The sequence below is a fragment of the Populus nigra genome, chromosome 11 (assembly GCF_951802175.1).
Source record: "Populus nigra chromosome 11, ddPopNigr1.1, whole genome shotgun sequence".
In the NCBI taxonomy this organism is placed as follows: Eukaryota; Viridiplantae; Streptophyta; class Magnoliopsida; order Malpighiales; family Salicaceae; genus Populus; species Populus nigra.
In genome coordinates this window covers 1139753-1166394 of record NC_084862.1, presented here as the reverse complement: position 1 = coordinate 1166394, position 26642 = coordinate 1139753, and the positions used below count along the sequence as shown (strand labels likewise).

General features: G+C 29.1%; 3 protein-coding genes across 3 annotated transcripts; all 3 read right to left on the bottom strand.

The window, feature by feature from the left end:
* Nucleotides 1-8245: 8245 nt before the first annotated feature.
* On the bottom strand, nucleotides 8246-9781 carry LOC133706193 (transcription repressor MYB6-like). Its single transcript, XM_062131670.1, has 3 exons — nucleotides 9447-9781; nucleotides 9038-9167; nucleotides 8246-8860 (listed from the first exon to the last, which is right to left on the bottom strand). The coding sequence occupies exons 1-3, from the start codon at nucleotides 9577-9579 to the stop codon at nucleotides 8332-8334; spliced, it is 792 nt and encodes a 263-aa protein (XP_061987654.1). The 5' UTR covers nucleotides 9580-9781; the 3' UTR covers nucleotides 8246-8331.
* Nucleotides 9782-11907: 2126 nt separating this feature from the next.
* Nucleotides 11908-13116, bottom strand: LOC133706210 (transcription factor MYB8-like). The gene is made up of 3 exons (XM_062131690.1): nucleotides 12957-13116; nucleotides 12690-12819; nucleotides 11908-12491 (listed from the first exon to the last, which is right to left on the bottom strand). The coding sequence occupies exons 1-3, from the start codon at nucleotides 13087-13089 to the stop codon at nucleotides 11963-11965; spliced, it is 792 nt and encodes a 263-aa protein (XP_061987674.1). The 5' UTR covers nucleotides 13090-13116; the 3' UTR covers nucleotides 11908-11962.
* A 7732-nt stretch (nucleotides 13117-20848) lies between these two features.
* On the bottom strand, nucleotides 20849-22857 carry LOC133668321 (transcription factor MYB8-like). Its single transcript, XM_062088102.1, has 3 exons — nucleotides 22613-22857; nucleotides 22193-22322; nucleotides 20849-21612 (listed from the first exon to the last, which is right to left on the bottom strand). The coding sequence occupies exons 1-3, from the start codon at nucleotides 22743-22745 to the stop codon at nucleotides 21123-21125; spliced, it is 753 nt and encodes a 250-aa protein (XP_061944086.1). The 5' UTR covers nucleotides 22746-22857; the 3' UTR covers nucleotides 20849-21122.
* Nucleotides 22858-26642: the final 3785 nt, after the last annotated feature.

The window sequence follows — 26642 nt, the reverse complement described above, 5'->3', positions numbered from 1 at the left end:
AATCACCTAAATTTAGTATCAGTAAAAGTGTTTTAAAATAAAGAGTTTGGCATGCTTTCTTTTTTTGTTTTATTTTATTTTATTTTATTTTTGGGTTAGCTGAAGGCTTCTGAGGGAGCGCTTTATCTATGTCTCAGGGATTTGCTGTGGATATGCTGGGCTTCAAACAGCTAAACAGATTGCACAGCCACAAAAAGGCTCGCCATGCTTTGCTTCTATATATTATCGAAAGTTTTTGGGGTTTGGAGACCATACATGGAAATGAGAAAAAAATAAAATAAAATAAATTTAAATAAAGTTTATGATTCTTTATCATGGGACAAATCCATGGTCCCCTACAAATTGAGATTTCCCCATCAAAGATTATTTGGATCCATCGCTGAGATGTCTGTTCTTTGAGGTAGCAGATGATAGAGATTGCACACAAGAGAGCATTAAGATCTAGCGCATGCTCGTGTTCAGTGTTCGAGATTATAGTAAAAATTATTATTTTTAAATATTTTTTATTTAAAAATACATCAAAATAATATAATTTTTTAAAATTACAATATCAATGTATCATAAAAAAAAAACAATTACAAAAATCTCTAAGGTAACCTCGAGCTAACAAAGAAAGGGTTAAGAAATTGAAAAAACAAAATTGATGCAATGGGTGGAAAAAGGGTATAAATTCTTCCAATTTTCTCTGTACTTTCTTTTGGAAATATGTAACAAAACATAATCTCTTAGTTTTGTCTCTAATTAAAAAAACTTTGTCAGATTGGCATCATGCAATGCAAAAACACCTTCGACAGGAAATCCTGTTTGACATAAAAGCAAGAAAGTGGGTAGCTGGGAAGGACACTGTAGTGATGATCAATGTGTCTCTGCTTTGATCCATGGCATCAACTGAGGATGGTCAATGCCTCTCTTTTTAACTAACCAAATCACCATCTTGCTATAATTGAGACACAAAAATAATTCATTTACTTTTTCTGTAATTGTATACTAGAAGGACAGGAAGTAGATGAACGTACGAAATTTAATTATGCAACTTTTCTTTCTCATAATTTGCCAATCAATTACATGTTCATCTTATTGTATTAATTAAAATGTAAGGGTATTGTCAAGATAGACTACTACTTACTAGATATCCCGCCGTGGTAAAAATTAAAATTAATTTTCAATATAATAAAAGAATGTGTTAATATTATGGATACTTTAACCAAGAACAAATAAATTCTATTTTTATAAATACATCATATAAATAAAAGGAAAATTACAATAATCTCTTTGAAAGATAATCAAATTAAAAAAATAAAAATAAAAGAGAGGGTGATATTTAAAATTATCATTATAAACAATGTTTCCACCCCATCTTTTTTTAATTGTATTGTTATGCTTCTTCATTAGCATATAGAAATGTCCAAGTGATGCATTCACACTTCCACTTTCGAAGTAAGAGGGGATTAAATTAGTCTTTCATCTTTAACGTGATAATCAGATTAATTTATAATCGTAATGAAATCATAATGTATATGAAGTTTGATTCTCTCTTCCTCCTAACATTTTTTTATGTTTATTGAAATAAAATCAGATTTAAAAATTAGGGTATTGCACATTTACATCTAGTGATATGATGGAAAATTTATCAAATTTTTTATGTACATAATCAGGTATGAAGCTCCGTCGAGAAAGAGGATACCGTCCCTCGTTCCATACCCAACCCAGTAGGGATTTTTCTTTTGCACTACCTCCATCTCCATGGAGAAAATGCTTGGAAACAGCCAATTGCCATCCTTAATATTTTGTCTAAATACAATTTTAGGCCAGCATGCTTCATACAGGGAAGAACAGTTTTTCGTTTTTTTGACACCACTTCGCATGCGAAAACAAAACTAGCTAGGTTAAAATTAAAGCTTGGCTAGAAACAAATGTAAACTCGCTTAGTGGGGCCAATAACTTACACCAATCTCCCTTCCCAATCCTCATAGCCAACAAAAGCTTGCATGAAATAAATAAAAAGCTAGAAGAAGAAATGGCAGAGAAAGGTATGGACTTCAGAGTTCAGAGAGTGAGGAAGTCCCTTTGATTTCATTTGTCGTTCTCCTGCGCTGGCTGGACTCTGCTGCGTGCTAGTAATTAGTAATGCAATTAAAGTTAGTGGATACCCTACTCAAAGCTAGTCACATGGAACCCGAGAAAGAGATAAAAGTTGATAAAGTTCTTACTCTCCTTTGTAAATCCACCACTATATGTGCCATATATAACAACAAAGAACAAACGTTGCTTACAGGCTTGAGTATTACTTGGATAATTTACTTTGGAAGATATCAAGGGAATCTTTCTCTACGATTGTTCGATCTAAACCATTGTTATCCATCGCGAGCTTGTAAATCCCTCTGATTATGGTTTCCATTAGCGTTTTTGATATGAAAGCGGCCGGGATGCATTTGACGTCCTTGGCAATCCTTTTACATCAGTATCAAACTGACAACAGGCGTTGCATATATTATAGAAGAAGCTTCATCCATAGTTATAAAACCAGCCGCCCTGGTTCGCGGGATTGAATTGATGGGTTAAACTAAATGAATCAAAACAACACCATTTCAGAATTTAATAGCATTAATTTATATTAAAATGTGACAATTTGCACCTGGTTTAATATAAAACCTGATCTAAATCAAGTAGCAGATCAATAGATTGATCTATAAAAACGGCACCATGTTTAACATGGTTTGATAATGGCATTCTATGCTTTATTAACCCAAACAAAACATGTCATACTTTTTAATTAATCAAGGCACACAGCCTTGTTTATTCTTTGGTTCTGCTCTCTACATTTGTCAACTTGTCGAATTCCTTCTACATTCATTGATATACATCAAAAACTACAATCCATATTTTTGGTTTAAGGAAAATTCTGTTAGCCAGTTTAGGCTAAATAATTTTAAGCATGACAATCTCAGTGGAAATAACAGAGATTTTTGTTTTGTGGAAGTCCAAGATTGGGTATTTTATTTTCTTGGTTCTGAACATTAAAATTCTTTTGTCACTAATCCAGATAAATCACGGGCCTTATGGTCTTGAAGCCATGGCCTGTCTTTGTTGTTGGAAACTTGTTTTTGGTCCTGACAGATATCCCAGGCCTGGTTTTATCTAGCCATTTTAAAACTTCAGCTGCTTAGACAATTCCTCCATGTTGGACCTGTTTTAAAGGTCCAATCAAGCCTTTAGCAAGTCTATTTCCACTTAGCCCCGTTTGAGCAAGCCATTCATATTTCTTCAAGTTCCAAAATGTTCATTAATTACCCTAAAAAATAAAATAAAAATGTTCATCTTGAATAAGTACAGTGTTGTTGGAAAACACACACACACACACACACACTTCCTCCATATTGGACCTGCTTCAAAGGTCCAATAAAGCCTATAGCAAATCTATTTCCACTTAGCCCTGTTTGAGGAAGCCATTCATATTTCATGAAGTTCCAAAATGTTCATTAATTACCCCAAAAAAAAAAATGTTCATTTTGAATAATTACAGTGTTGTTGGAAAACAAGCGCGCGTATGTGTATACGCGTGCGCGTGTGTATATATATATATTATGAAAAAGGATTTTCAGAGAAATAAGGATATATTTCCTTTTGATTGAAAAAATATGTTTTTTTTTGAAAAAATATTAATTCCAAAATAAGCATACGATATAAGTTTGAGTGAGTATTATATAAACAATTCTCAACTCATCTTATAATCGTGTAAATACTTTTTGATTGAATGGTTTTTTCCCATAAAAAGACATCAATCACACGAAATATTCTAGATATACAGATGGTAGGCCCATATTTATGTTAAGGGCCTAGAAAATTAAATGCTTGAGTGAAATTGAATCTCGTTTCACACTAAAAATAAATTATTTGACTGAAAAAGTAAAGCAAATAATTGTCAAAATCAATTGTTGAAAAGAGGAAGCAAAAAAAGCTGACATCAAATCTTGTCCGATTCAAGACTCGTGATTCTTGGCGAATTGGGTTTACTTCACTGTTTGTGTCCTCTCTGCATGCATGTAACACGACTACCAAGCCAGCACCCCCAGCCACAAAGGGTGTCTGGTTTGATAAAAAGAAGGAAAAATAGAAGTGGTTTTTTCCATCCACTAAAAATGCTTGATATCTTAGTCAAAAGATCAAAAAAAGAAAATCCTTAAAGTTATAAAATTTGTGACTAGCATGCCATGATGTCTTACAAAGATACATTTTTTAAGGTATAAAATTGTCTAATATAGATCTCAAAAGATTGATTCAAATAACAATAATGTTTTAGGTTTTATCTTAACAAATTCAGTTGATATATCCAAGGAAGGAGCTCGAAAATGAGATTAAAAGGGTCAAATTAGAAAAATTATCATGGGAGAGCTGAAATTTCATTAGGGAAGCTAGAAAAAAAGTTTTTCTTGGATATATATCAATATTTGATTAATTTTATTTGTAAATATAGATGCAACAAGGTTTTTTAATTATATAAACATGGATAAAAGTCCAAATAGTTTATATACATCCAGTATATTTATTTATACACCAATTTTTCTAGCATTAAATATATAAAGTCTATCCGAATTGGATGTCGATACAAAAATAAGCTTTGATCGAATTGCATTTCGCGCGGGTGTGTGTGTGTGTGGATCTTCTTTTCCCAAAAAATAACGTGGCATCCATGTTTTGCAAGTCAATTACATGAATGTGTTGCACAACCATTGAGGGACACATGATCCTCAGATTCTGAGGCTCAAAATGATGGGAATTAAAGATCTCCAAGGCCCACGGTTCAATTTTCTTGAACTGTCTTCACTTTGATGGTAGCCTCTGAACAGCCGAAGATGCACAGCATTTTCTTGAGGACATATTTATTCAAGGCAAGTTCGTCTAACCTTCAGGTCTTGGTAATAGTCTATGAAGTCAATTTCTCTGTTCAAACGCAACACTTTCACATGCCCACTATGACTTCGAGCTGCGTTTGTATTTTTATAGGATCAGAGGGCCCAGGAGAAGCTACAACGAAAAAGTCTTGAAGGATAGAACAATATACGTTTTCGGTTTTCCATGTATATTTGAACAAGGAAACTTCCTCTGAACAAAGTGTGAACTCACGCCGGGTGAAGCACTTGGGGAACACATTTCGAAGTAAATGCATTATTCTAATTGTAAACTTAATTGCATCCTCCCATTTCTTGTCTGGTTAAATATTCATGGACGTTTGTTAGTCTAGTGGCTTATATTATATATACTAGATTCTTGACTTGGGATGCATAGTAGGTTTGATGATAATTAATTATACATATTGAACAAAATATTTTTTAAATATTAAAAAGGTAATACATATTTTTTTTAAAATAAAATAATAATATATTGACTCGATTTAGATTAGCTATAATTAACCTATGATGCAGGACATGAAACCATGATAAGCTTATGAAACTCGAATCGAAACAAAATAATTTTAATTGCATCAAACTAGAAAGAATTATATGCCACTCAGAGATGTAGGCCCAATATGGTGATTCAAAAAAACTTAAGGAAAGCTGCTTTTGACGACCATAAACCACCACACACTCCACTTGAACATGGTGAAGAGATTTATATTGCATACGCTAATCATTTTTTTTCTTTATTATTATTTTATATTTATTGTCAAATTATCTCTTTGACCACATAATTATCACAAAAAAAGAGTTGAAAGTATGAATAAGCCTTTAAAGGCAAGATAAATAAATTTTGATTTCCAAAGCAACACAATCATTTAACAATAATATAAAAATAAAATTTTCAAAAAAATTCTAAATCCAAGACAAAAAGGGTAATTAAGGAATTATATTGTGTAAAAATATATAAAAAACCTAAGTTATTCCTAATCAATTCTATAATCATCAATGAACCATGTAAAAAAAACCATATTATCTCTAATAAACAATTACATTTTTTTAAAAGAAAAAAAAAGGTAATTTTAATGATCCAATCCACCATGATTAAATGAAATTATAACTCAGTCGCTTATATTTCAAAAACCTATAAAATAGTCTCTGAACACTTAATAACTAATATCTAATTTAAACGTCTTAGTTTTGTTTTTTTAATTTTTTTATTAAGTCTCCATCATCATGTTAATGTTTTTCCTCTAAAAAAAAATAAAATAATTGGAGGGTATATTTCAAATTAAAGGAAATGACGAATAAAAGTCAACGGACTATAGTACAAAATACCTATTATGATAATTCCTTTTACTACTATAGCTACGATGGCGGTACCGTCGCAGCTTCCGTCCAAATGTTTATAAAAAAAAGCAGTCAACATGCCAAAGGATTATAGATGCCAAAGGAATATATGATTGAGGCAGTCTTTCTTTATGCTGCTGGAGTATGTTTTTGAAATTTTTATTTTTAAATAATTTTTTATATTATTTTTGGATTGTTGATATAAAAAATAAAAAATAATATTTTTATATATTAAAAAAAGCGTTTTTAAAAACAATCTATATTATAAAAATAAATAAAAAAGGCCAAAAGATGCGAAATGATTAATTGGACAGGGAACAATAGTGGGGACAAGCTTGTTGGATGATATTATTTAAATTTGAGGACAGTTGAGTTTGTTGAGATATCAACCTACAAATTGCCACTTTCTTCGAAGCTCAGCTGTGGTAATTAAACATTTATTTACCTATGTAATTATCAAAATCGTCGTGGGCATTTTTTCTCTCCCTATAACTTATTTAAATTTGAGGCTTGAGCCTCTTTCCGGAATAATAATAATAATAATAATATATTAATTAAGCGTAAAGATTAGCCTAAAATCCTTGTAATCATAATGATAAATTAAAAGATTAACGCATATTTAAAAATAAAATTAACTTCACAAAGAATATAAAAAATAAATTAGAGAAATATCTCGTTCGGATTCATAGTTTACATTCTAATTAATCAAAAAAAGACAAAATACAATCGGAATGAGTAGTAATTCACACCATATGAAAATCCATGCTAGCTAGTGGATTTCCTGCGTTTGGCCAAATCAACAGGCATGCCCTTGCATGTTTCAGCCATCACAACTTTGACTTTGATTTTACCTCCTCAACATGAACTCCGTTTCATGCATTTTTTCAAATATAGACGATTTTCTTGTAAATCATTCGTTTACAATGTTTAAATCATGTTGCTAATTGATTTGTCGAGTGGAATATAATAACTCATGAAATCATGTTTTAAGGCTCTCATTGCTTGGATATTTAGGGCTCATTTAGTTGATAATTACGTACACCGAAATTGTTAATGCATGTGTTGTCATCTGTCAGTGGATTAATTTGCCACAATTAAGCTTAATTAGTCAATATTCTTTCTGGGATATTTATGGACAAAATGATCAAAATTAAGTAGAAAAAAATGATCAAAATTAAGTAGAAAAAAATGAACAAAATTACAAAAAAATTTATAATTTATTGCACCAAAATTTAATCAGAAAATTCAGTACACCCAGTTTTATATTGGTGTCAGCTTGCTTGTTGTAGTCATTCAAAGTTTGAAAGACCTTCAAATTAGACTTCAATTATACTATTCGAGTTAATTTTATTGTTTTTTCTGTTTTTTCTTTTTAAAATTTTTTAGGATCCTTATGGCCCTTTTTATTTATTTTTATATTTCATAGTTTATTTAGATTTATTTTTGAATTTATTTAAGAAATTATAAATCTCTTCTTTCCATAGAATTGTATGTTCTTATAGTTGCTGTTTTTCTTGTTTTATCTTCAGAATTAACTAATGACCTATCTAGATCTTATCTAATCCTACACTTCAAAAGGTGTTAGAGGCCCGAGTTTCTCGGAAGAAATTCAAATTCCAAAATTGTTTCAGAATTCGCTGTTTCTTTTGTTAGTTTAGACGTTTCAAGTTCAATGCACTTGGATTTTTCCTAAGCCATTCAGAGAAAGTTTGTAGATATTAATATTATTGTTTTCATTTTAGATTAAGTTTTCAGTGATCATTCTCTAATGCAGTATCAGAGGTGTTATAATCAAGTTTTATTCTTATGAAAAAAGGCTTGGCTAAGTTCTTGTTTGCGTGCACGATTATTTATGGAAATGAACATATCTGATTTTTAGTTTGAGAAAAACAAGCATTTTACTCCATAACTTCTCTATATTAGCAGATCCCATTTACATGTGATACGGCGTGCAACTCACTCTCAACATGCCATATATATATATATATATATATATATATATATATATATATAGAAATTCAATTCTACTACCATGTGATTAGTGTTCTACCACAAATCTGATCATGGAAAAAAGCACCATTTTTATTTAATTACTATCTTGCAGTTCCTGCATCATTTGCTGGATCCAATTCATACTATCATAGTCATAGTTGAATGGATAGGATGGCATGTATACTTCTTCTGTGAATAACAATGAATGATGATAACCATCTTGGCTGTCATTGTTGTCGGCTATAAATGGCTGGTTCCAGAAACCTGAATCTTGAAATATTTCCATTGGAGAGAAACTATCTGCAGCACCATTCATGCCTGACACACAATCATTATTCATGGAGGATAACTCACTGCAGGATATTTCTTGAGGTGAAGGAATGTTCTCTACAATTTTCGGGTGACGATCAGGTTCTGATGGAGTATTGACAGAAACACTTTCAGTTTCGGACTTCTCTGCTTGACTATCTTCAGACTCTGAAGTTTCACTTGACTGCTCTTTATTCACCAACTCAGAAGAAACTGATTGGCTTTGCTTCACTCTCTTGCTCAAGTTGGTATGCCAATGATTTTTAATCTCATTGTCTGTTCTTCCAGATAATTTCCCAGCAATGATAGACCATCTGTAGAAGACAAAATCACACTTAGTCAATCATTTCCATCATATAGCTATGCTTTCAATTTTCCAGTCAAAAGAAAAAATATATACTTAATTTCTTCACATGTATGTGAAAGAAGTGTCATGTTGTGAAGAAAATTTCGATGAAGTTGCATTCATTTTGAAAGTAATGGCAGCTTACTTATTTCCAAGTTCTTCATGCATTTGAATGATCAAATTATCCTCTTCATCAGAGAAATTGCCACGCTTCACGTCCGGCCGGAGATAGTTCATCCATCTTAATCTGCAACTCTTGCCACACCTTGATAAACCTGTAAAAGATGACTAAATTAAATTCTAAAGGAAAAAACAGAAAATTGCACCATATTTTGTTTCTTTTTTCAGAAAATTTTATGGGAACATTGATAGGAAGCAACAAAACTCATAAAATTAAGGTAATATATTTTCATCATCTCTGGAAATTGGATTAGAACATGCTAATGCTTATGATGATAAATTATGAAAACATGAATTTATGGGTGAAATTTCTTTTTGAAACCCATTTTATTTGAAGCATCAAAGATCTAGAAAGAAAATGGTATCTTACTTACCAGCAAACCTGGGAAGTTGTCGCCAATTCCAGTGGCCATATTTCTGAACATAAACTCTCAACTTATCATCTTCTTCTTTACTCCATGCACCTTTCCTGAGTCCATTTTTATCAACCAAGGTTGCTTTGACCATCTTTCTATTGATAGGAGGATCTAGCCTTTCTAGTTTCTATAATCCCTATATTAAGGTAGGAGGGCAAAGTGTTCCGAGTTAAGGATCAATATACCTTCACATCTATATATAGATACATAGATCACTTCCTTTAACAATAGGAAGTGAATTGTCCTCAACCATGTAATGTGGATGAATGACAAAAGATCTAAAGGGAATTGAGGGCCCATTAGAAATTGTTATGGTGGTATTCTCTTTCGAAGATTGAATAATGCCATGACTAGAGTGAACACGGAGGCTTCCAAAAGGTGTTTTCTTTTGGTCAAAGTCACAAGACCATATAATATTCAGTATTGCGTTGTTCAGTCCAGTCAACTGTAAAAAAGAAAGAAAGAAGACTATGTACAGTTCAGTCAAATGCTCTTGCAAAAACTTCTATGCAACTATATTGCACTATTGTATTAATGGAAATAGATCAGAAACTCCATTTCTGTGATATGAAAACTCCCTGTGAATATTTAATTTGGTGTATGTGCATGGTTTTTGTTTTCTCAACTTGGAGAGTGGGTATAGTAGGGCAGCCCCTTCTTATTCAAATAACTCATCAATCTTCTCCACAACTTCGATGAAATTTAAGCTCAGAATCCATATTCTGATGAGATGTCAACTTCCTTCGATAGATCATTAGCCATCTTTATTTTTAATTTCATTTTCATTTTTCTTTTTCAATTAAAAATAGGCAATTGCTATTCCTTTAATTTCTGAAAAAAGAAAAAAGAAATTCTACTAAAAATTAAGAAAACATATCAAGATTATAACTATGTTTTTTTTTTAAGAAAAAAATGAATATGAATGATAATCTAATTATAAAATATTTAGTTTTATTTTATTTAAATCAAAACGTATCATCCAAAGGTAGATGACAATAACCAAATATGAATCTGTAAAAGAAGAATATTGCAAAAAAAAAAAAAAAATTCAATTCAAAATAATAATATCATAACAAATTGTTTTTGGACAAATTTTAAAAAAAATATAAAAATAATGTGAAAACATATAAAATTCGCCATTCTCAATATAAATTTAAAAACTATAGGATGATATAATACATTGAATTCCAATTATTTTTTATCTGCTTCCAAAGCAATACAACATTACTATGTTTGTAAGAACATATGTGTTTTTGCGTTTTAAAAGCATTTGAAAAAAATTATTTTTTAAAAATTTTTTTCTTTGTTTCAAATTATTATTTTTGGATTTTTTAAAATTGTTTTAACGTGTTGATGTTAAAAATAAATTTTAAAAAGATAAAAAAATATTATTTTGATATATTTCTAAAAAAAAACACTTTGAAAAACAATTGATATCAAAATATCAAATGGGCTCCAAGAATCCCTTGAATTGCTTTTAGTACTCTTAGAAAATATTCTAAGTATCTTGATAAATTTATAAATGACCTTAAAAACTCAAAAAACCATCCCAAAACCTGAAAGAAACCAAAAAAATATATTTCCAATCTTATATTTGTTTAGACAGGTAAAAAATTAAAAATAAAAAACACAAGTTTTACTCCCTTTCATCAAATATATATATTGCTTGATTAAAACTGTTCATGGGCTGGGCTAACTTCAAACATGCTCTTTTCTGCAAGACTCGGCTAGCATGACTATTTGTGCTAATTTCAAAGTCTGATTCAGCTCTGGATTCATTTTGGGCTTTTTGATGCCAAGTTTTGGGTTGATCTAAGAAAAAGAAAACTATATATAAAAAGTAATTTGCGATCCATTTATTTATTTTATCCAAAACTCAAAGATATATTTCCCTTGATTTTCAAAGTTATTTCTCTTTCGCACCAAAACTAAATAATCTACATAAAATTAAATATCAACAAAAGAGTTAATTCAGCACACAAAGACTTCTACTAATATTCCTGCCAGAGATAAAGTTAGGCTAACCCTTCTTGTTCTGCTGTGTGCATTCATATTTGGAAGAAAAAAAATGGCAGATGGCTTTCTGCAAATAAATTTCTACTCTTGATAGTATTCTTCCACAATCAGATTTTGATGCCAACTGTAGATTGGAATAAATAGGAATAAATTGCAAGACAAGGATAGAAATTAGTACTGATAAACAAGTATAAAAAAATTTGTTCCAGGAGACATAATCAAGATTGGAAAAGGAAAGGATATTGTACATGATTTTTCTTGAATCAATTAACTATCTACACCCAAAATATTAAAAGAATTTTTTCCTCGCATCATTTTTCTTGAATTTGAGTTTAAGATGATAATTACATTTGTCTGTTGGCAGCTAATGCAATCATCACAATTCACTGAACAAAAAAATAAATAAAGAAAACAAGTGCAATATTTGACAACATATGTATACAGACATGTGGCCAGGACTAATTGTTCCCCGGCAGTTCTTGCATCATTTCATCATAGAAATCCATGCCATCATCATAGTATGAAACAAAGGGCTCCTCTTGATAAAAAGATAGCCCTGGAAAATTATCTTGGTCGTAGGCGCTATCTGCTACAAATGGCTCAGTCCAAAAATCTCCAATGGACTCATCAAATGTTGGCACTGAAGAGAGAACATCTTCTGCAATATTATTCCTGTTTGTGCCAGCTGATACAGGAAGTTTTGGAGCAAAATCAGTGCTCAAGTTGGAGAGCTCACTGCAAGATGTTTCTGGGGATAATGGAGTGCTCTCTAAAATTGGGTTAGAGGGAGTGTAGGAAACTACAGTTTTAGCTTCAATTTCTCTATTCATCTGGCTGCCTTCACTTTCAGAAGTAAAACCACTAGATTTCTCTTTCAACACCAATGTCTTTTGTTTTTCCACCGTTCGCTTCTTCAGATGGGCGTGCCAGTAGTTTTTCACTTCATTATCTGTTCTTCCTGGTAATTTTGCAGCAATTATGGACCATCTGCAAGCAGCACAATTTGTAAGCCTTACTTTCATGAACTTATATTTTCCAGCACAGAAAAAATATTCAAGCAAACAATATTAATTATCCATTAATTTGGTCAATACAAATACATGGGAAGATCTTTTATTTTATGTGGAGACTTTTGTATTGGAAGAAATGTATAAAAAGTAGATCAAAGAAATAAGTTTTTTATACTTATTTCCATGTTTTTCATGTAATTTGAGGATTAAATCTTCTTCTTCTTTGGTGTAGTTGCCATGTTTTACATCCGGGCGGAGATAATTCATCCATCTTAGTCTGCAACTCTTGCCACACCTTGATAATCCTGTAAATCAAGCACAGACTCAAATTAATTAAAACCCGATTTAATTACACCAAGAATATTATCGCAGAGGCATAATTTATTTTGACACAGAATAAACGAGTTAAATATTTCAAACAACAAAATGTTCCTCTAGCTACCTGCAAACTTGGGGATTTCACGCCAGTTCCAAAGGCCATATTTCTCAATATGTTCTCTTAACTTATCATCTTCTTCTTGACTCCATGCACCTTTCTTTACTCCATTTTTGTCAAAGTAAGGAGCTCGCACCATGTCTAAAACTATGTAAGTCTTCCTGCCTTCTTTGTCTTTGAAGTCAACCAATTAATATTTTCTTAGCTCAATTAAATACCTCCACACATTAGCTCAAATGTGCACCTACTCATGTGTGAATCCAAAACGTGATTAATGTAGGGATAGCTACTGTCAAGATAGGTCTCACGTTTTTAATGTAGAGGGCCCGCCAGGGGGCAAAGTAAAAGGCTAGCCCTAAAATGAACAATGAGCCTTTCTTAAAGTGTCACATGTATCTCGCCATTTTCCCGCTTTCCTTCTTCATTAATAAATTTAATATATCACGTAGTTATTTGATTGATTATATGTAATATTAATTATATTTATGTAAATAAGTATTTATTATTAATAAAAGTATAATTTATTTTTAATATTTATATAATATTAAATTAATAAAAATAGAATAAAGATAAAGTTTATGAGTAAAAAATATTTTGCAAAGTAAATTATAAACTTATTATATTAGGAGAGTTCTATTATATTAAAATATTATTTTTTAAATATTTGTGTTGTCAATTTGGATATTTGGTTCAAATTTTAAATGGATTTGTTTTTCGTTCTTTATTTTCTCATCAAGAATATGAGTAATTGAAGAAAAGGCTGTTGGAAACTAATTAAACACACAGAACATTTAAAACATCTTTTATTTCATTTATTAATATTTAATATTCTTAAAATTATATATATGTAATTTTATATTTATAGAAATATTATAAACTCAAACTATCATCATTCTTCAATATACTAATTCCATAAAAAATTTAATTAATGAATTAAATAAATCTTTTATATGATTGTTTTTTTTTCTATCTCAGCAAAGCTAGTAAAAAATAAATAATTTGTTAATATACTAATTACAACATAAATGATTTATCTCATTCACGATTGATTTTATATAAAAACATGAAAAATAACCCCAAAATATTATTATGTTAGGTCAAAATTAACGTAAATTTTGCATTAATAATTCATTCTCCATCATATATTTAGTGTTCTCAATATAATTCAAGAATATATATATATATATATATTTCATAAACATATATTACTCCACCTATATTCGATTTTCTTCTATATTATACATCAAATCACCATGCAATCGACAAATTCTGCAAATCATGGTTCGTCTGCCACCTGGTCGAAACAGGCCACAAGTGATCGGCATCACAATCAATAGGTAGAGATGCATGGAATTAATAAATATTATACATATGTGGCCTCATTGTTACGTGTCCAATCTAAGAAAAATGTATCAATTTCATTGAATTTAAAATCAAAAGATTCTTATCTTCTTTTTCTAATTTTCTAATTCAATATTTAATTTATTAAAAACTTCATAATTTATTTTATAAATGATTAGCTTAGTTTTATAACCTGTATCATAAATTTAACTGATTGATTTAATTTTTTTAATTGATTTTTTTTTCAATTTCATCATTTAATATTGAGTTGATTAGGAATTGGACTTCAATATTTATTTTTATTTGTTTTCTATGAAGTTATCTCAGTCTCATGACTTAAATTGCGAGTTTGGTGAGTTAATTTAGTTAACTTAAGTTTTTTTTTGTCTTTTTTTTAATCGGTATTTTTTTTTATATTTTATCCTTCAATATTGAGTTGATTATGAATTAAGTTTTATGATTTAATTTGGTTTGCTTTTTATGAGGTTATCCTGTATAGACTTAGATCATTTTATTGTAAATTGTTTTTAAATTGATTTTTTTTCTTATTTTCAACCACTAACAATGAGTTTATTAGAAATTAGACTTCATAACTTGTTTTAAACTGTTTTTTATGGGGTTATTATAGTCTCATGACTTTGGTTGCGGTTTTAGCAAATTAATTTAAGATGATTGAAGTCATTTTTTTTTTGTTTACTTTCTATAAGGTTATTCCGATTTCATGACCTAGTTCACGGGTTTGGTAGGTTAACTCATGTCAATTTATTTGTTATTTTTTAATTATTTTTTCAATCACATCCTTTAATATTGAATTGATTGTTAATTAACCTTTGTAATTTGTTTTAATTTGCTTTATATAAGTTTATCATAATCTTATGATTCAGAATTTGATAGGCTAATCTAAGTTGATCCGGATCAATTTAATATGTTATCGCTTCAATATTAATTTTTTGAAATAGATATTGTCTTGAATTTTTATGAATCAAACTATGTTTTTACTGGTTTTCTAAGTTGTTTTGGATCCATTAAGTATCAAGTTATATTGGATCAACTCCACATGGTTTTAAAAAAAAATTTACTAAAAAATTATGAACAATACCTAGAATTGTATTTTAATATTAAAAATATAATATGACTTGTGATGTAGCACGAGTCAACCACGTAGTTAGATTTTATTTAAGGCTAAAAGCCTTGCTTTCTCATTTTATTGGTTCATTTTTATGTTTACTTTTAGTTGAGTTTTTGTGCTTAATGTTCATATAATCACATGTTAAAGTTTAATAGTAGTTTGAAATTTTTGTATTTAATGTTCATATTATACATACGTGGCCTCATTGCTTTGAGCTTGTTTTCCAGTGCTTAATTACTACATTTAAAAAGATAAGAAAAAAAAATCGAATTTTGACATTTGCCTTTTTTCTTAGATGCTAGATGTTACCAATAAAGCAATCTAAATATTCATAATATGTAGTATTATTTGTTATTTCATTATTCTAGTACTTGGAAATTTTTGGAGGGGAGGGGGAAATATATATCCTAATGCATCTTTAAAACTTTGAATTTATTGATTTATCTGTGATTTGCTTTTTAGTAAAAATAGATTTTAGACTTAGGCTTAAATAAATATTTTTTTTTCAGCATAGCATGGAGTGTTTAACTCATAAGAAATCATTTAATTTTTTTTTTTATAAACAATCATTTAACTTTTTAGGAGTGATCTTCTAAATAACTATATAAATTCTTGGTGTCCATAAGGAGAAACTGATCTAAGAAGCTCTTGTCCGCTCAATTGTGAAATAGTTAAAAAGGAAATTTTTGTTTTATTTAGCTTTAAACATTGCGAGGAGTAGAGAACTTAAGTAAGTTTTTTTTTTAGCTAATGGGATGTGTTCTTGCTTAATTATTATAGTCCAAATCTCATATTATATTCTCTTAACGAATTGATAAAAAAATATTTTTTATTGAGATTTTTTTAATTATAGTGTACAAATTTTAATGACTACACAATAAGAATTTGAGTATTATTATATTCTATTTTTTAATTAAGTTAAAAAAAATGTATATGGTATAAATAAGTTTTAAAGATAAAAAATTCTTAAATGAAGATGAGTTTTAATGAATTAATATAAAATTATTTATTGAAGCTCTTTTAAATAATATAGATGGTGAAAATAATTTGAAGATAGCATTTGACTTTAAAATCAAGAGAAAAAAGAAACATATATTATGAGTAGCGGAGAAATATTGTACTATTCATTGTTTATATTATACTATACATTTAAAAAAATTGAGTTTTTTTACCATGCGTTATTTTTTATATAAACAATAAAGAATATTAATATATTTGTGTAATCTACGTTGTCATAACCTAATTTTTTAATTTTAAAAAATTAGATTAATAAAAAATTAAACAAAAATAATTTGAAATTTTGATCAAAACAATACAAATTGAATGTTTGAGGACTAATAAATATGAAATTATAACTTCGGAAGTCAATTTGATAAAAAATTAATAAAATTGATAAGTTTGAGGATTTAATTAAACTTGAAATTAGTTTAATTAATAAAATCAAGGCCTTAAATGAAGAAATTCTAAATTCTAAGGTGATTTGGGTCACAATTCCAAGAAATTAAAGTTCAAGGATCAAAATGAATAGACTGTGATACTATAGGGGGTTAATTGTTTTTTCTAGGGATAATTTTGACAACATGGAGAAATAATTGTTCATCAAGTGTATATTTCTGTAGTAAAACCATTTTTGGAGGAATTAGGGTTCATAGCACATGAAGACTGGGACATGACATTACAAAGTCCAGTTCGTTTCTCCTTTGTTACATCCATAAGCAAGTCCAGTCGTCTTCTCCGGTTTCCATTAAACATCAAATTTGGTTTGAGGTATACTGGGCCACATTTGGGCTTGGGTATTACTGGGTTTTGGTTTCAGCCTTCTTCGAAATGGTAAGGCCTGGGCTGCGATTGTTGGCTCATGGGCCGTCATCATAGTCGTGGGCTATAGGCTACTGTTTTTTGGAGCCTTCATGTATAACGGGCTGGCTTGAGTTTCCTTTGATAAATGTCGACACATTTGGGCTATTGGTTTGGATTATTTGGGCTAGTTTGTGTTGGCCTATATTTATGGGTCTGATGGGCTGGGTTAAGTATACACATGTTCATATATATATAAAATAACATCAAATTTACGTGAATAAGTATTTTGTGTGCATCACGGACAATTCTTTCGAAAAAAAATAAATTTTTTTAATTTTTCCATCATTGTAATTTTTTTAATGCATTGGTTTATAAAAAAAAAGGATAAGAAAAAAAAGAAAAAAAGAAAACATATTTTTATATTTTAACATTAGATAAAAATACTTGTCTTAGCATAAAAATTTAAAAATAATAAAAAAAGTTTTTATTTTACATTGCAATCAAAATAAAATGTTCTTGTAATATTTCCTTTTTTAAAATAAAAATAAATATTTTTTGCTTAAATATTTAAATTTGATAACAAGTTTAGTAAATCTATTAAAACTTGAATCACATAAATTCATCCATTAGGTCTACATACAAAAAAAAAAAAAAACATGATACAAAATTCTCAATCTACAAGATTCCAAAACCCATTCTTGTTACTCTTAGGGTGTCCAAAGCCCATTTTGTATCATCCACATGGGGCAATGCCTATTTTCTTAGCAACTTCGACCTTTATCCCTTTTAAAAGGGTAATGTTTTTCTTTGACTAGTATTTGTTTTTTTTAGAAAGACTTATTTTTTAAAAAAGTAAATTGAGGATACGCTGAAAATAATTATGATAATTAATAACAATTAAAAAAATATTTAAAAGAAAACACACAATAAAAATAACCTTTGATGACAAAAAAATATTTTAAGAGTAATGTTGTTCTTCCCTTAAGTATAACCAGCCTTTTACATGAATTTTTAAAATCAATATATATTTTAGGATTCTTATTGTTTTTTTAATTACTAGATGGTGAATTTAATTATCCTTGATTTACATTTTGTTTATTTTGCCCTCTGGCGCAATGTCCATCATGGTACGACATATTTGATATGAAAATAATAATACAAATAATAAATTTTTCATAAATATTCAATTCAAATCATTTTTTATTCTCAAGATTTTTAAATATATTTTGAATATGATATTTTTATATTTATGATTTTTCTTAACTTTCAACCACATATTTATATGAACATATTATTTTGATATTTTTTATTAGTTTATCTATTGAAATGAGTAGTTGGATTTGATTTTAGTAACATTGGAAGAGGGAAATTAAAAACTAAAAAAGGAATTCTCCTTGAGGTTATTTCTTTGCAAAAAAATGTATGAAAATTAAGTAAATTTTATTAAATATTGATAGCAGACATATAAATAATTAAGTACATATTGGACTGCCTTCCGTTGTGTGTTTCTTTCATTAAGAACAAAATTTGTAAATCAAATTCACTGGTTTTGCAAGAAAATGTGAGAAGCTGTTTCTCCTTCACTGTTATATCTCTCGATGTAAATAACACAAACACAAGCAGCAAGGTATTTATATACATGTCCTTTTCCAAGATGTTTCCATCTATTTTTTCTCTTATGAATTTTCCTATCTTTCCTTTTGATTGGAATTTTTGAAGAAAATTCGAGTTTGTATATCGTTTTTTAATTTATTTATTTCCTTTTTTCTTCGATTCCACAACAAAAATGTAAGTATCAATAGAAAATGACCAGAATTTAGTATTTTATTCAATATATTCTGCATATAAAATCTTAAAATTTCAAGTTCCTCCTAATTAATTTGAAGATCCTAATTCTCTCTCGCTTTACGGTCCACTTTTTTTTTAGTGATGGCCGGTGGTAATATCTCACTTCTTCTTTTTCTTTCTGTACTTGTCTTTGTTTTTTTTAGTTTAATATGAGTGTTCGGACTAGCTTGCGCGTATCTCGATTAATTCTATGGGTCTTGAAGTTAACGATCATGTAAACCTCCAGTAGCCATCATATGAGCAACTACAAGGCTTGAATCTGAGACCACAAAGTGAATAAACTTCTTGATCATAAGTTCTTACCACTGGATCACTATCTAGATAGTTATAATCTAAGTAATAGCCTCAAAAGATTATAAGGTGGTTAATGAGATATCTTCGGGTTTTTTACCTTTTACCTTTTATGTTCAGATTTTAAAACTAATATCAAGAGGTATTTATTGAAATTGCTTTGAATTCATGGCACATACACGCACGCGCACAAGCGAGGTTGCATCATTAAAATCACTTAAAAAAGAAATTTAATCTTGATTAATGTGTAAATTGGCTTAAGGATATCCCTGGCCATGAAAACAAAATAAATTCAAGTTTTAAATTTTATGATACTAGATGTTATGATCTTTGTGTTTCTTACAGCTTATTGGCTTTATGTACTCTCTTTTTTTGGGGTTATTTTTTGTTTGATGCTCCACTGTGGGTTTCATATGATGAGCTCAGTTTTAAATTTTTTTAAAGGTTCTGGATGGATTGAAACCAAGATATGTATTATTGTAAGAGGAAGAATTTTCTAAATAGTAGAGCCATCGTTGGTCTTTGAGAAATACATCAACCAACGGCACCATTTCTCTTTATTATAGCTTTTGTAAATCGTGATAATTTGTGATTTTCTGGGTTGTGGTTGGTTTCTTTAAGTTTTTATCGATGAAATTTTCTTCTATATACTTTTGGATGTCAATTCAGTAGTTTGTAAGTTCTCTCAACAACTATTTATTTATTGACTTTAATATTTGTAGTGGAAGCTTTATTGTAAACATTTATCTTTATAAAAGAAGAAAAGCCTCTCATTTTCAGGTAAAAAATGATGATCATGGCCATCATTTTGGTAGAAAGAAATTATTGACAATGACAAATTTTTTCAAAAGTTTAGAATGTAACTCAATTAATTAGATTTTATATTTATTTTTTAAAAATTATCAGTTTGAGTTTTGTAAATTTCAGAACTACTAGAAACTTATATGATCGTTAACTTTAGAATTTATGGAATTAATTGAGATACATACAAGCTAACTTGAACACTCTAGTTAATAATAATAAAAAACCCCATGATTTTTTTACAACACAACAGTAACTATGGTGTCGCCATCCCCCTCCACAAAATCCGAACCCCATAATCAGCTGTTCAAACTACCGTTGTCATGTTCCAACCGGAATCCCCAGTTGCTCTGGTAATACATTTACTGTCGGGAGTACTAAGAATGAAATCACTTTTCAAGCCCAATGACTTGCGGTTGGGTATCCGTAATCCTCACAGATCATCAAAATCATTTTACACCACCAGAAAGTCAAAACAAGAGATAAGCCGGAAGGTACACATCAAGTAGAGGAATTGGCAATGGGCAATGGGCAAATTAATGATTTTCCTTATCGTGATGAGAGTGAGACAATAAACATCGCCATACAGTGCCTCCACATGCATGAATATCAGCTGACACTCAAAAATGCTAATAGCAAGTTCCCGGGAAAAACAATTGAAGGATATTGTGAAATAATTATCATCTCATGAGTTTCAAGAATATAATTTTATTACAGTCACTGACAATATACAATAGAGGACAACACAACATTTTTACAGCATATGATTCAATGAGAACAATAATGTGAGCTTTCCCCCACTTTCCATGCACTTGTGTTATCAAACACCTCACATGCTGGCCTTTAGTATGTGACGTCCAAGGATACAAAGCCATCTCACGAGCTCGATCGAGGAAAATCCTCGCTAGAAGTACCATATTGATCATGGATAATAAAAAGATTTGTACAATTTTTAGCTGGTTTCAGTTTAAGTTATAATCCTCCGTATTAATGAAAGCAAAAGGGCTTGGAATCTCTTCACCAAAAAATGGTGAATCCGGGTTCACCAAGGGTGCCAAGAAATCATTAGGCATGAAATAATCATCGGACAAGAAAGGTTCTGTCCAGAAATTCCCACTAGGGATCTCATATGCCTCCAGGAAAGAAAAATCATCGTCAGAAACGAGGTCCATGTTTGTTGCCGCTATGTTATCTGTGGTTGAAAAATCACCAGATGATGCCTGGGGGGACGATGCACTTGAGGAGCTTTCAATTATTTGAGCACTATTTGCAGGAATTTGTTTATTGACTTCTGTCTCTCCTGTGTCTTTCTCCTGGCCCTTGTCATCATCTGAGCACGATCTTGTTGCTTCCACTGATTTTTTGCTCAATCGTTTCTTCAGATTTGTGTGCCAATGGTTCTTTATCTCATTGTCAGTTCTTCCAGGTAACTGGGCAGCGATAGCAGACCACCTACATGTGAAACGACATCATAATATAATTCATGTAATTCCATGGGATGTAAGAACGATATATAGTCGTTTTAATAACTAAATTAAACATATTTTTCACTCTATTATTATATTACAATTAAATTTAAATATTATTTAAGAAAGTAATCCATTCTTAATCTTTTTATATTACGTCGTATTCTTGTATATATGTTTGTGCATCAATATAAATTAAATATTTTTAATTTTGAACCAGAAAAAATATGATGATAGCTTTGAAAAATGCGGTGTAATTTTTAATGTAACAAAAGAAAAATAGATTATAATCTCTTATGAATCCAAGGATGATAATGATGACAAAATAAGCACATGCTTTCACTTAGGGGAGCACTAAAAATAACGTCATTAGTGGTCTAAAATTAAGGAAACTTTAATAAATTGTCCATGGTAATTACCATGTAAAACTCATATGAACTTTCATATCATACATTTAATTAAGAAAATCCTGCAAGGAATGATATGATTAATGTGATGCATCATCTTCTATTTTTTCTTGTCTATTTGTTTTAATCTTTATTTGGTCAAAATCAATGAATTAGTACCTGTTCCCCAGTGTTTCATGCAAGCTGATGATGATTTCCTCTTCTTCTTTAGTGTAATTCCCTCTCTTGATATTTGGCCTCAAATAATTCAGCCATCTCAATCTGCAACTTTTGCCACACCTTTGTAGACCTGAAATGAAAGCAAATGTGATCAATGGATTAGTTGTCAAGCCAAGTCGAATGCGTCTACGAAAAATATCCTGGCTCTAACTAGACTTTGCTCCAAATAATAATGAACTGCTCCACAATATATATTTGAAAAAATTCAAAGAAAAATGGAGCACAAATTGAATTGTATATAGATCCTGAATTTCATTGATTAACATAATGGGAACAAAGCAAAAGGAAAGAAGAAGAAGAAGAAGAAGAAGAAGAAGAAGAAGACATTTCCAGTATATGATGATTAATTCATTCACATACCTGCATACTTGGGAAGTTGTCTCCAATTCCAAGAGCCATATCTAGTAACATAAGCCATTAGCTTCATATCTTCTTCTGGTGTCCAAGCACCCTTCTTTAGTTCAGTTTTATCACAGCAAGGAGTTCTCGCCATTCTCACACTCTCACTCCCCTTCCCTGACTCTCTTCCTCAGTTACTGTGCCACTCAAATTCTCCAATTTCATGGCACCATCACTTGTGCTGCCAGCTACTTATACCACACACCCCAAGTTTAGAAAAACAAACGTGCTTCACATCGATTTAATGCTTCCACACTTTCTGCTAACGTTTTATTACACATATAATTATAACAAAAGTTAAATTGTATGGGGAAAACTTTTATTATAAGATATTGCGAATTGCTATAGTATTTTTTCATATATATGTTTTTTTCTTGTTTTTTGATTATGATTTTTTTTAAAATTATTTTTGTTAATTATATTTTTTAATATTGAGCTAATTAGAAATTTAGCTTTATAATTTTTTTATATTTTTTTATTTTTCTATGATGTTAGCGTGGTTTGCGGGTTTATCGAGATAACTCAGGTTAGCTCATTTTATGGATTTGGTGGGTTTTTTTTATAATTGAACTTGATTGTTTTATAGTTTATTTTTTTCTCATATTGTTGAAAAAATTGTTTTAGAGAGAAACCATGTTATTAAATTTTATGAAGCAACAAAATTTAAAGGATGTGGAGGAAATCAATGTTCATCCAGTACCCATTACATTGTGGATTACAATAGTTATCCACGATATTTTGCTTTTTTTTTTATGATTTTTTTCAAATTTATTTTTGTTGCTTTTATCTTTTAAAATTGAGATTGTTAATAATTTAGTTTCGTAATTTGCTTCTTTTTCTTTTTTTATTTATATGAGATTAACGTGATTTATAGATTTGCCAAAGTAACCCAGGTTGCCCCGATTTATGAGTTTGGTGGGTTGTCTTTTATTTTTTTTCAATTGAACTTACCTTTTTTTAAAAGTCTATTTTTTTTTTATCATATAGTTAGAAAAAAAATAGTTTTAGAAAAAAATCATGTTATTAAACTTTATAAAGTAACAAAAATTAAATGGTGTTAGGAAATCATTGTTCACCCATACACATTGCACTGTGAATGACAATAATAACTCACAATATTTTGCTTTATTTCCTTTTTCTTTATGTTTTTTTTAATTTTTATCATGATTTTTTTTTCAAATTTTTTTTTTGTCGATTTCATCTTTTAATATTAAGATGGTTAAGAATTTTAATTCATAATTTGTTACTTTTTATTTTACCTTTTTATAAGGTTAGCATGGTTTGCGGGTTTGTCAGGCTAACTCGGATTGTCCTGGTTTACGAGTTTGATAGGGTATCTTTTTTTTAATTGAACTTGATTTTTTTTCCTTTTTTTTTCATATAGTTACAAAAATAGTTTCAAAAAAATTTATGTTATTAAATTTTATAAAGTCCATAGACTTATTCATAAGTTTGGCCGGTTGACTTGGTTCACGGGTCAGACAAGTTTAACTTTTTTAAATTAGTTTTTTATACCTGGTTAATTGGGAATTCAGTTTCATAATTAATTTTGTTTTGTTTTTTATGAGGTTATCATAATCTAAAAAAAATCTCAGTATTAGGTTAGTGTTTGATTTCGCAATCATTTATTTTTATTATCATGCAGTTAAATGAAAAATAGATTAAAAAAACAAATTATAATCCCAGTGAAGTCTATAACCCAGTTCATAGGTTTAGTGTACCAACCTGGCTTACCTGATTAATAGGTTTAACAAGTTTACCCACTGATATGATATTATTATTTTTATCTTTTAATTGTTTTTAATTTATTTATTTATTATTTCATCATTTATTATTAGATTGGCTCATAAATGAACTACATTATTGATTTTTTTTTAATTTTTAGGGATAATTGTCTCAAATAAGAGTCTATTTTTATATTGGTACTTAATTTTGTGAGCATATGTTTTTATTATATAATTAAATAAAAAATATAAAAAATTATTAAATCAAATAGAGTCCATGACCCGGGTCGCGGCCCGGGGGTAAGGCGAGGTCGATCTAATCTGTCATCGTCTCAATATTTATTTTTTTTTAAATATCATCTTGAATTTTTTTTAAAAGCTAAATCATGTTTTAATTGGTCAAGAAGGTTGCATTTGAAACTATAAAATTGATCGATTTAAGTAGAGTTAGCTCTCACATAATTTAATTAAAAATTTGAGTTAGATAAAAAGTTGAGTCAGAAAGTTTCAAAATTAACCCGCTTAGTTAGATTTAATAATACTAATAAAAAAAATTTCATGCTCTTAATATTTTTTTTTATATTTAAAACAAATAAACTGGTATATTTTATTTCGTGGAGGTTCACACAAGAAGATTCACTAATCAACTTCTTTTATTTTTAATCTTGTGTGGAAATAAGATAGCCTTTCTTGTCATATTTAGAGTTTTAGAAATAAAACAATTTACGTTTAATGCAGTGCCACGTGATGCACCCTGACATAGATCTTGATCTATGGAGATTGAAAAAAAAAAAATGTAGGGGTGGAGGTTTATATATAATTGGCTGAAATTTTATAATATGCTTTTTCTTTGACTGATTTTGTTAATCCAGGGTCAACGTGTGTGATTATAATCAAGTTAAATCTTGATTGGTGGACGCCGCTGGCCACATCATTTTCTTTTTACCTGAAAAACAAAGTTTAAGAAATGATTATGTTTTTAAAGAATGGAAAGAAATTTATAATCAAGTTAAATCTTGATTAAAAGTAACAATAAAAAAAATATTTTTTAAATATTGCTCTGAAAAGCTATGAAAAGAAAATGAAAAAAAAAATGTCAACCTCTGTTAACTTTCTAAACTCGTGACTTAAATCATCAGATCGAAAGCACCATGTATGAAAAAATCATCAAGCTCAATCCCTACAAAATGAAGCGTTAAAAGATTAAATTGAAAAACAATTACATAAAAAAATAAAAAATAACAATTAGATTTGTTGCTACCCAATTTTTCACCTATATTTTTAATAAATTTTCAAAAAAAAAAATTATGATTAAATGAATACGAATTCAAACTCCATCATTGTTATTCTAACTAATTAAATTAATAAAATTAAACATAAAAATAATGATAAATTTGTGTAAGTTTCAAACTTAAAAAAATTTTATTTTCAAAAATACATTAAAAAATAAATATAAATTATTTTTAAAATCTCACCTAACCATTTAAATTTTTATATTCAGTTTTTAGATTTGTTTTGAAAGTGTATATATCTTAAATTTAGAATATAACATATATCTTTTTTTTCTATGATAAGAATATAATACGTATTTATTAATAATGATTATTATATATATATATATATATATATATATCAAATGATTGAGGTTGTGATTGGTTCCTTAGCTTAAAAAATTAAAATCTTGAGAGGATGAATTCTGAAGAAGAAATGCAATGCCTTATCTATTAAACATATTGGTGTAACCTGCCAAGCGTTTACGGTCGAGTCCCTAAACTTACCATAAGGAGCATTAAATACAAAAAAAAAAAAAAAAAACTCTTCTCAATTTAAAAAATTAAACCATTATAGAAGGTGACATGAATACATTGAAATTTATAACTTCACCATTATTTTATATTTAATTTTTAATATATTTAAAAAAAAAAACAAAATCAAAGGAATATTATTAGGTCGTCTTTTGCTCAAAGATTATGAAAATCCAAGATCTCATGTTTGTGATTCAAGAGGAAGCACGAATCACAAATTAGGGATCAGACACGTGAAGTGGTATTTAAAAAAATACCATTTGCATCTTTCACAGTTAAAGAAACGACGAGGAACCATCCACAAGCTAGTAAAGGATAATCATTGTGTCTTTCAAATTGCAAGTTTCTGGCTAATCTACTCCTCAATCCTATATAGCGTTTTGCATTGTATTGAAAAAGCGCTTTTAAAAAATTTATTTTTTTTAAAAAAATTAATATATTTTTGATATTTTTAAATTATTT

Coding starts and splice junctions, on each gene's coding strand:
- LOC133706193 (XM_062131670.1), bottom strand. CDS start 9,579: ATGGTCAAAGCAACCTTGGTTGATAAAAATGGACTCAGGAAAGGTGCA. Junction 9,168..9,446: donor ACAACTTCCCAGGTTTGCTG/GTAAGTAAGATA, acceptor CATCTTTTACAG/GTTTATCAAGGTGTGGCAAG. Junction 8,861..9,037: donor CATGAAGAACTTGGAAATAA/GTAAGCTGCCAT, acceptor TGTCTTCTACAG/ATGGTCTATCATTGCTGGGA.
- LOC133706210 (XM_062131690.1), bottom strand. CDS start 13,089: ATGGTGCGAGCTCCTTACTTTGACAAAAATGGAGTAAAGAAAGGTGCA. Junction 12,820..12,956: donor TGAAATCCCCAAGTTTGCAG/GTAGCTAGAGGA, acceptor CTTGATTTACAG/GATTATCAAGGTGTGGCAAG. Junction 12,492..12,689: donor CATGAAAAACATGGAAATAA/GTATAAAAAACT, acceptor TGCTGCTTGCAG/ATGGTCCATAATTGCTGCAA.
- LOC133668321 (XM_062088102.1), bottom strand. CDS start 22,745: ATGGCGAGAACTCCTTGCTGTGATAAAACTGAACTAAAGAAGGGTGCT. Junction 22,323..22,612: donor ACAACTTCCCAAGTATGCAG/GTATGTGAATGA, acceptor CTTTCATTTCAG/GTCTACAAAGGTGTGGCAAA. Junction 21,613..22,192: donor CATGAAACACTGGGGAACAG/GTACTAATTCAT, acceptor TTTCACATGTAG/GTGGTCTGCTATCGCTGCCC.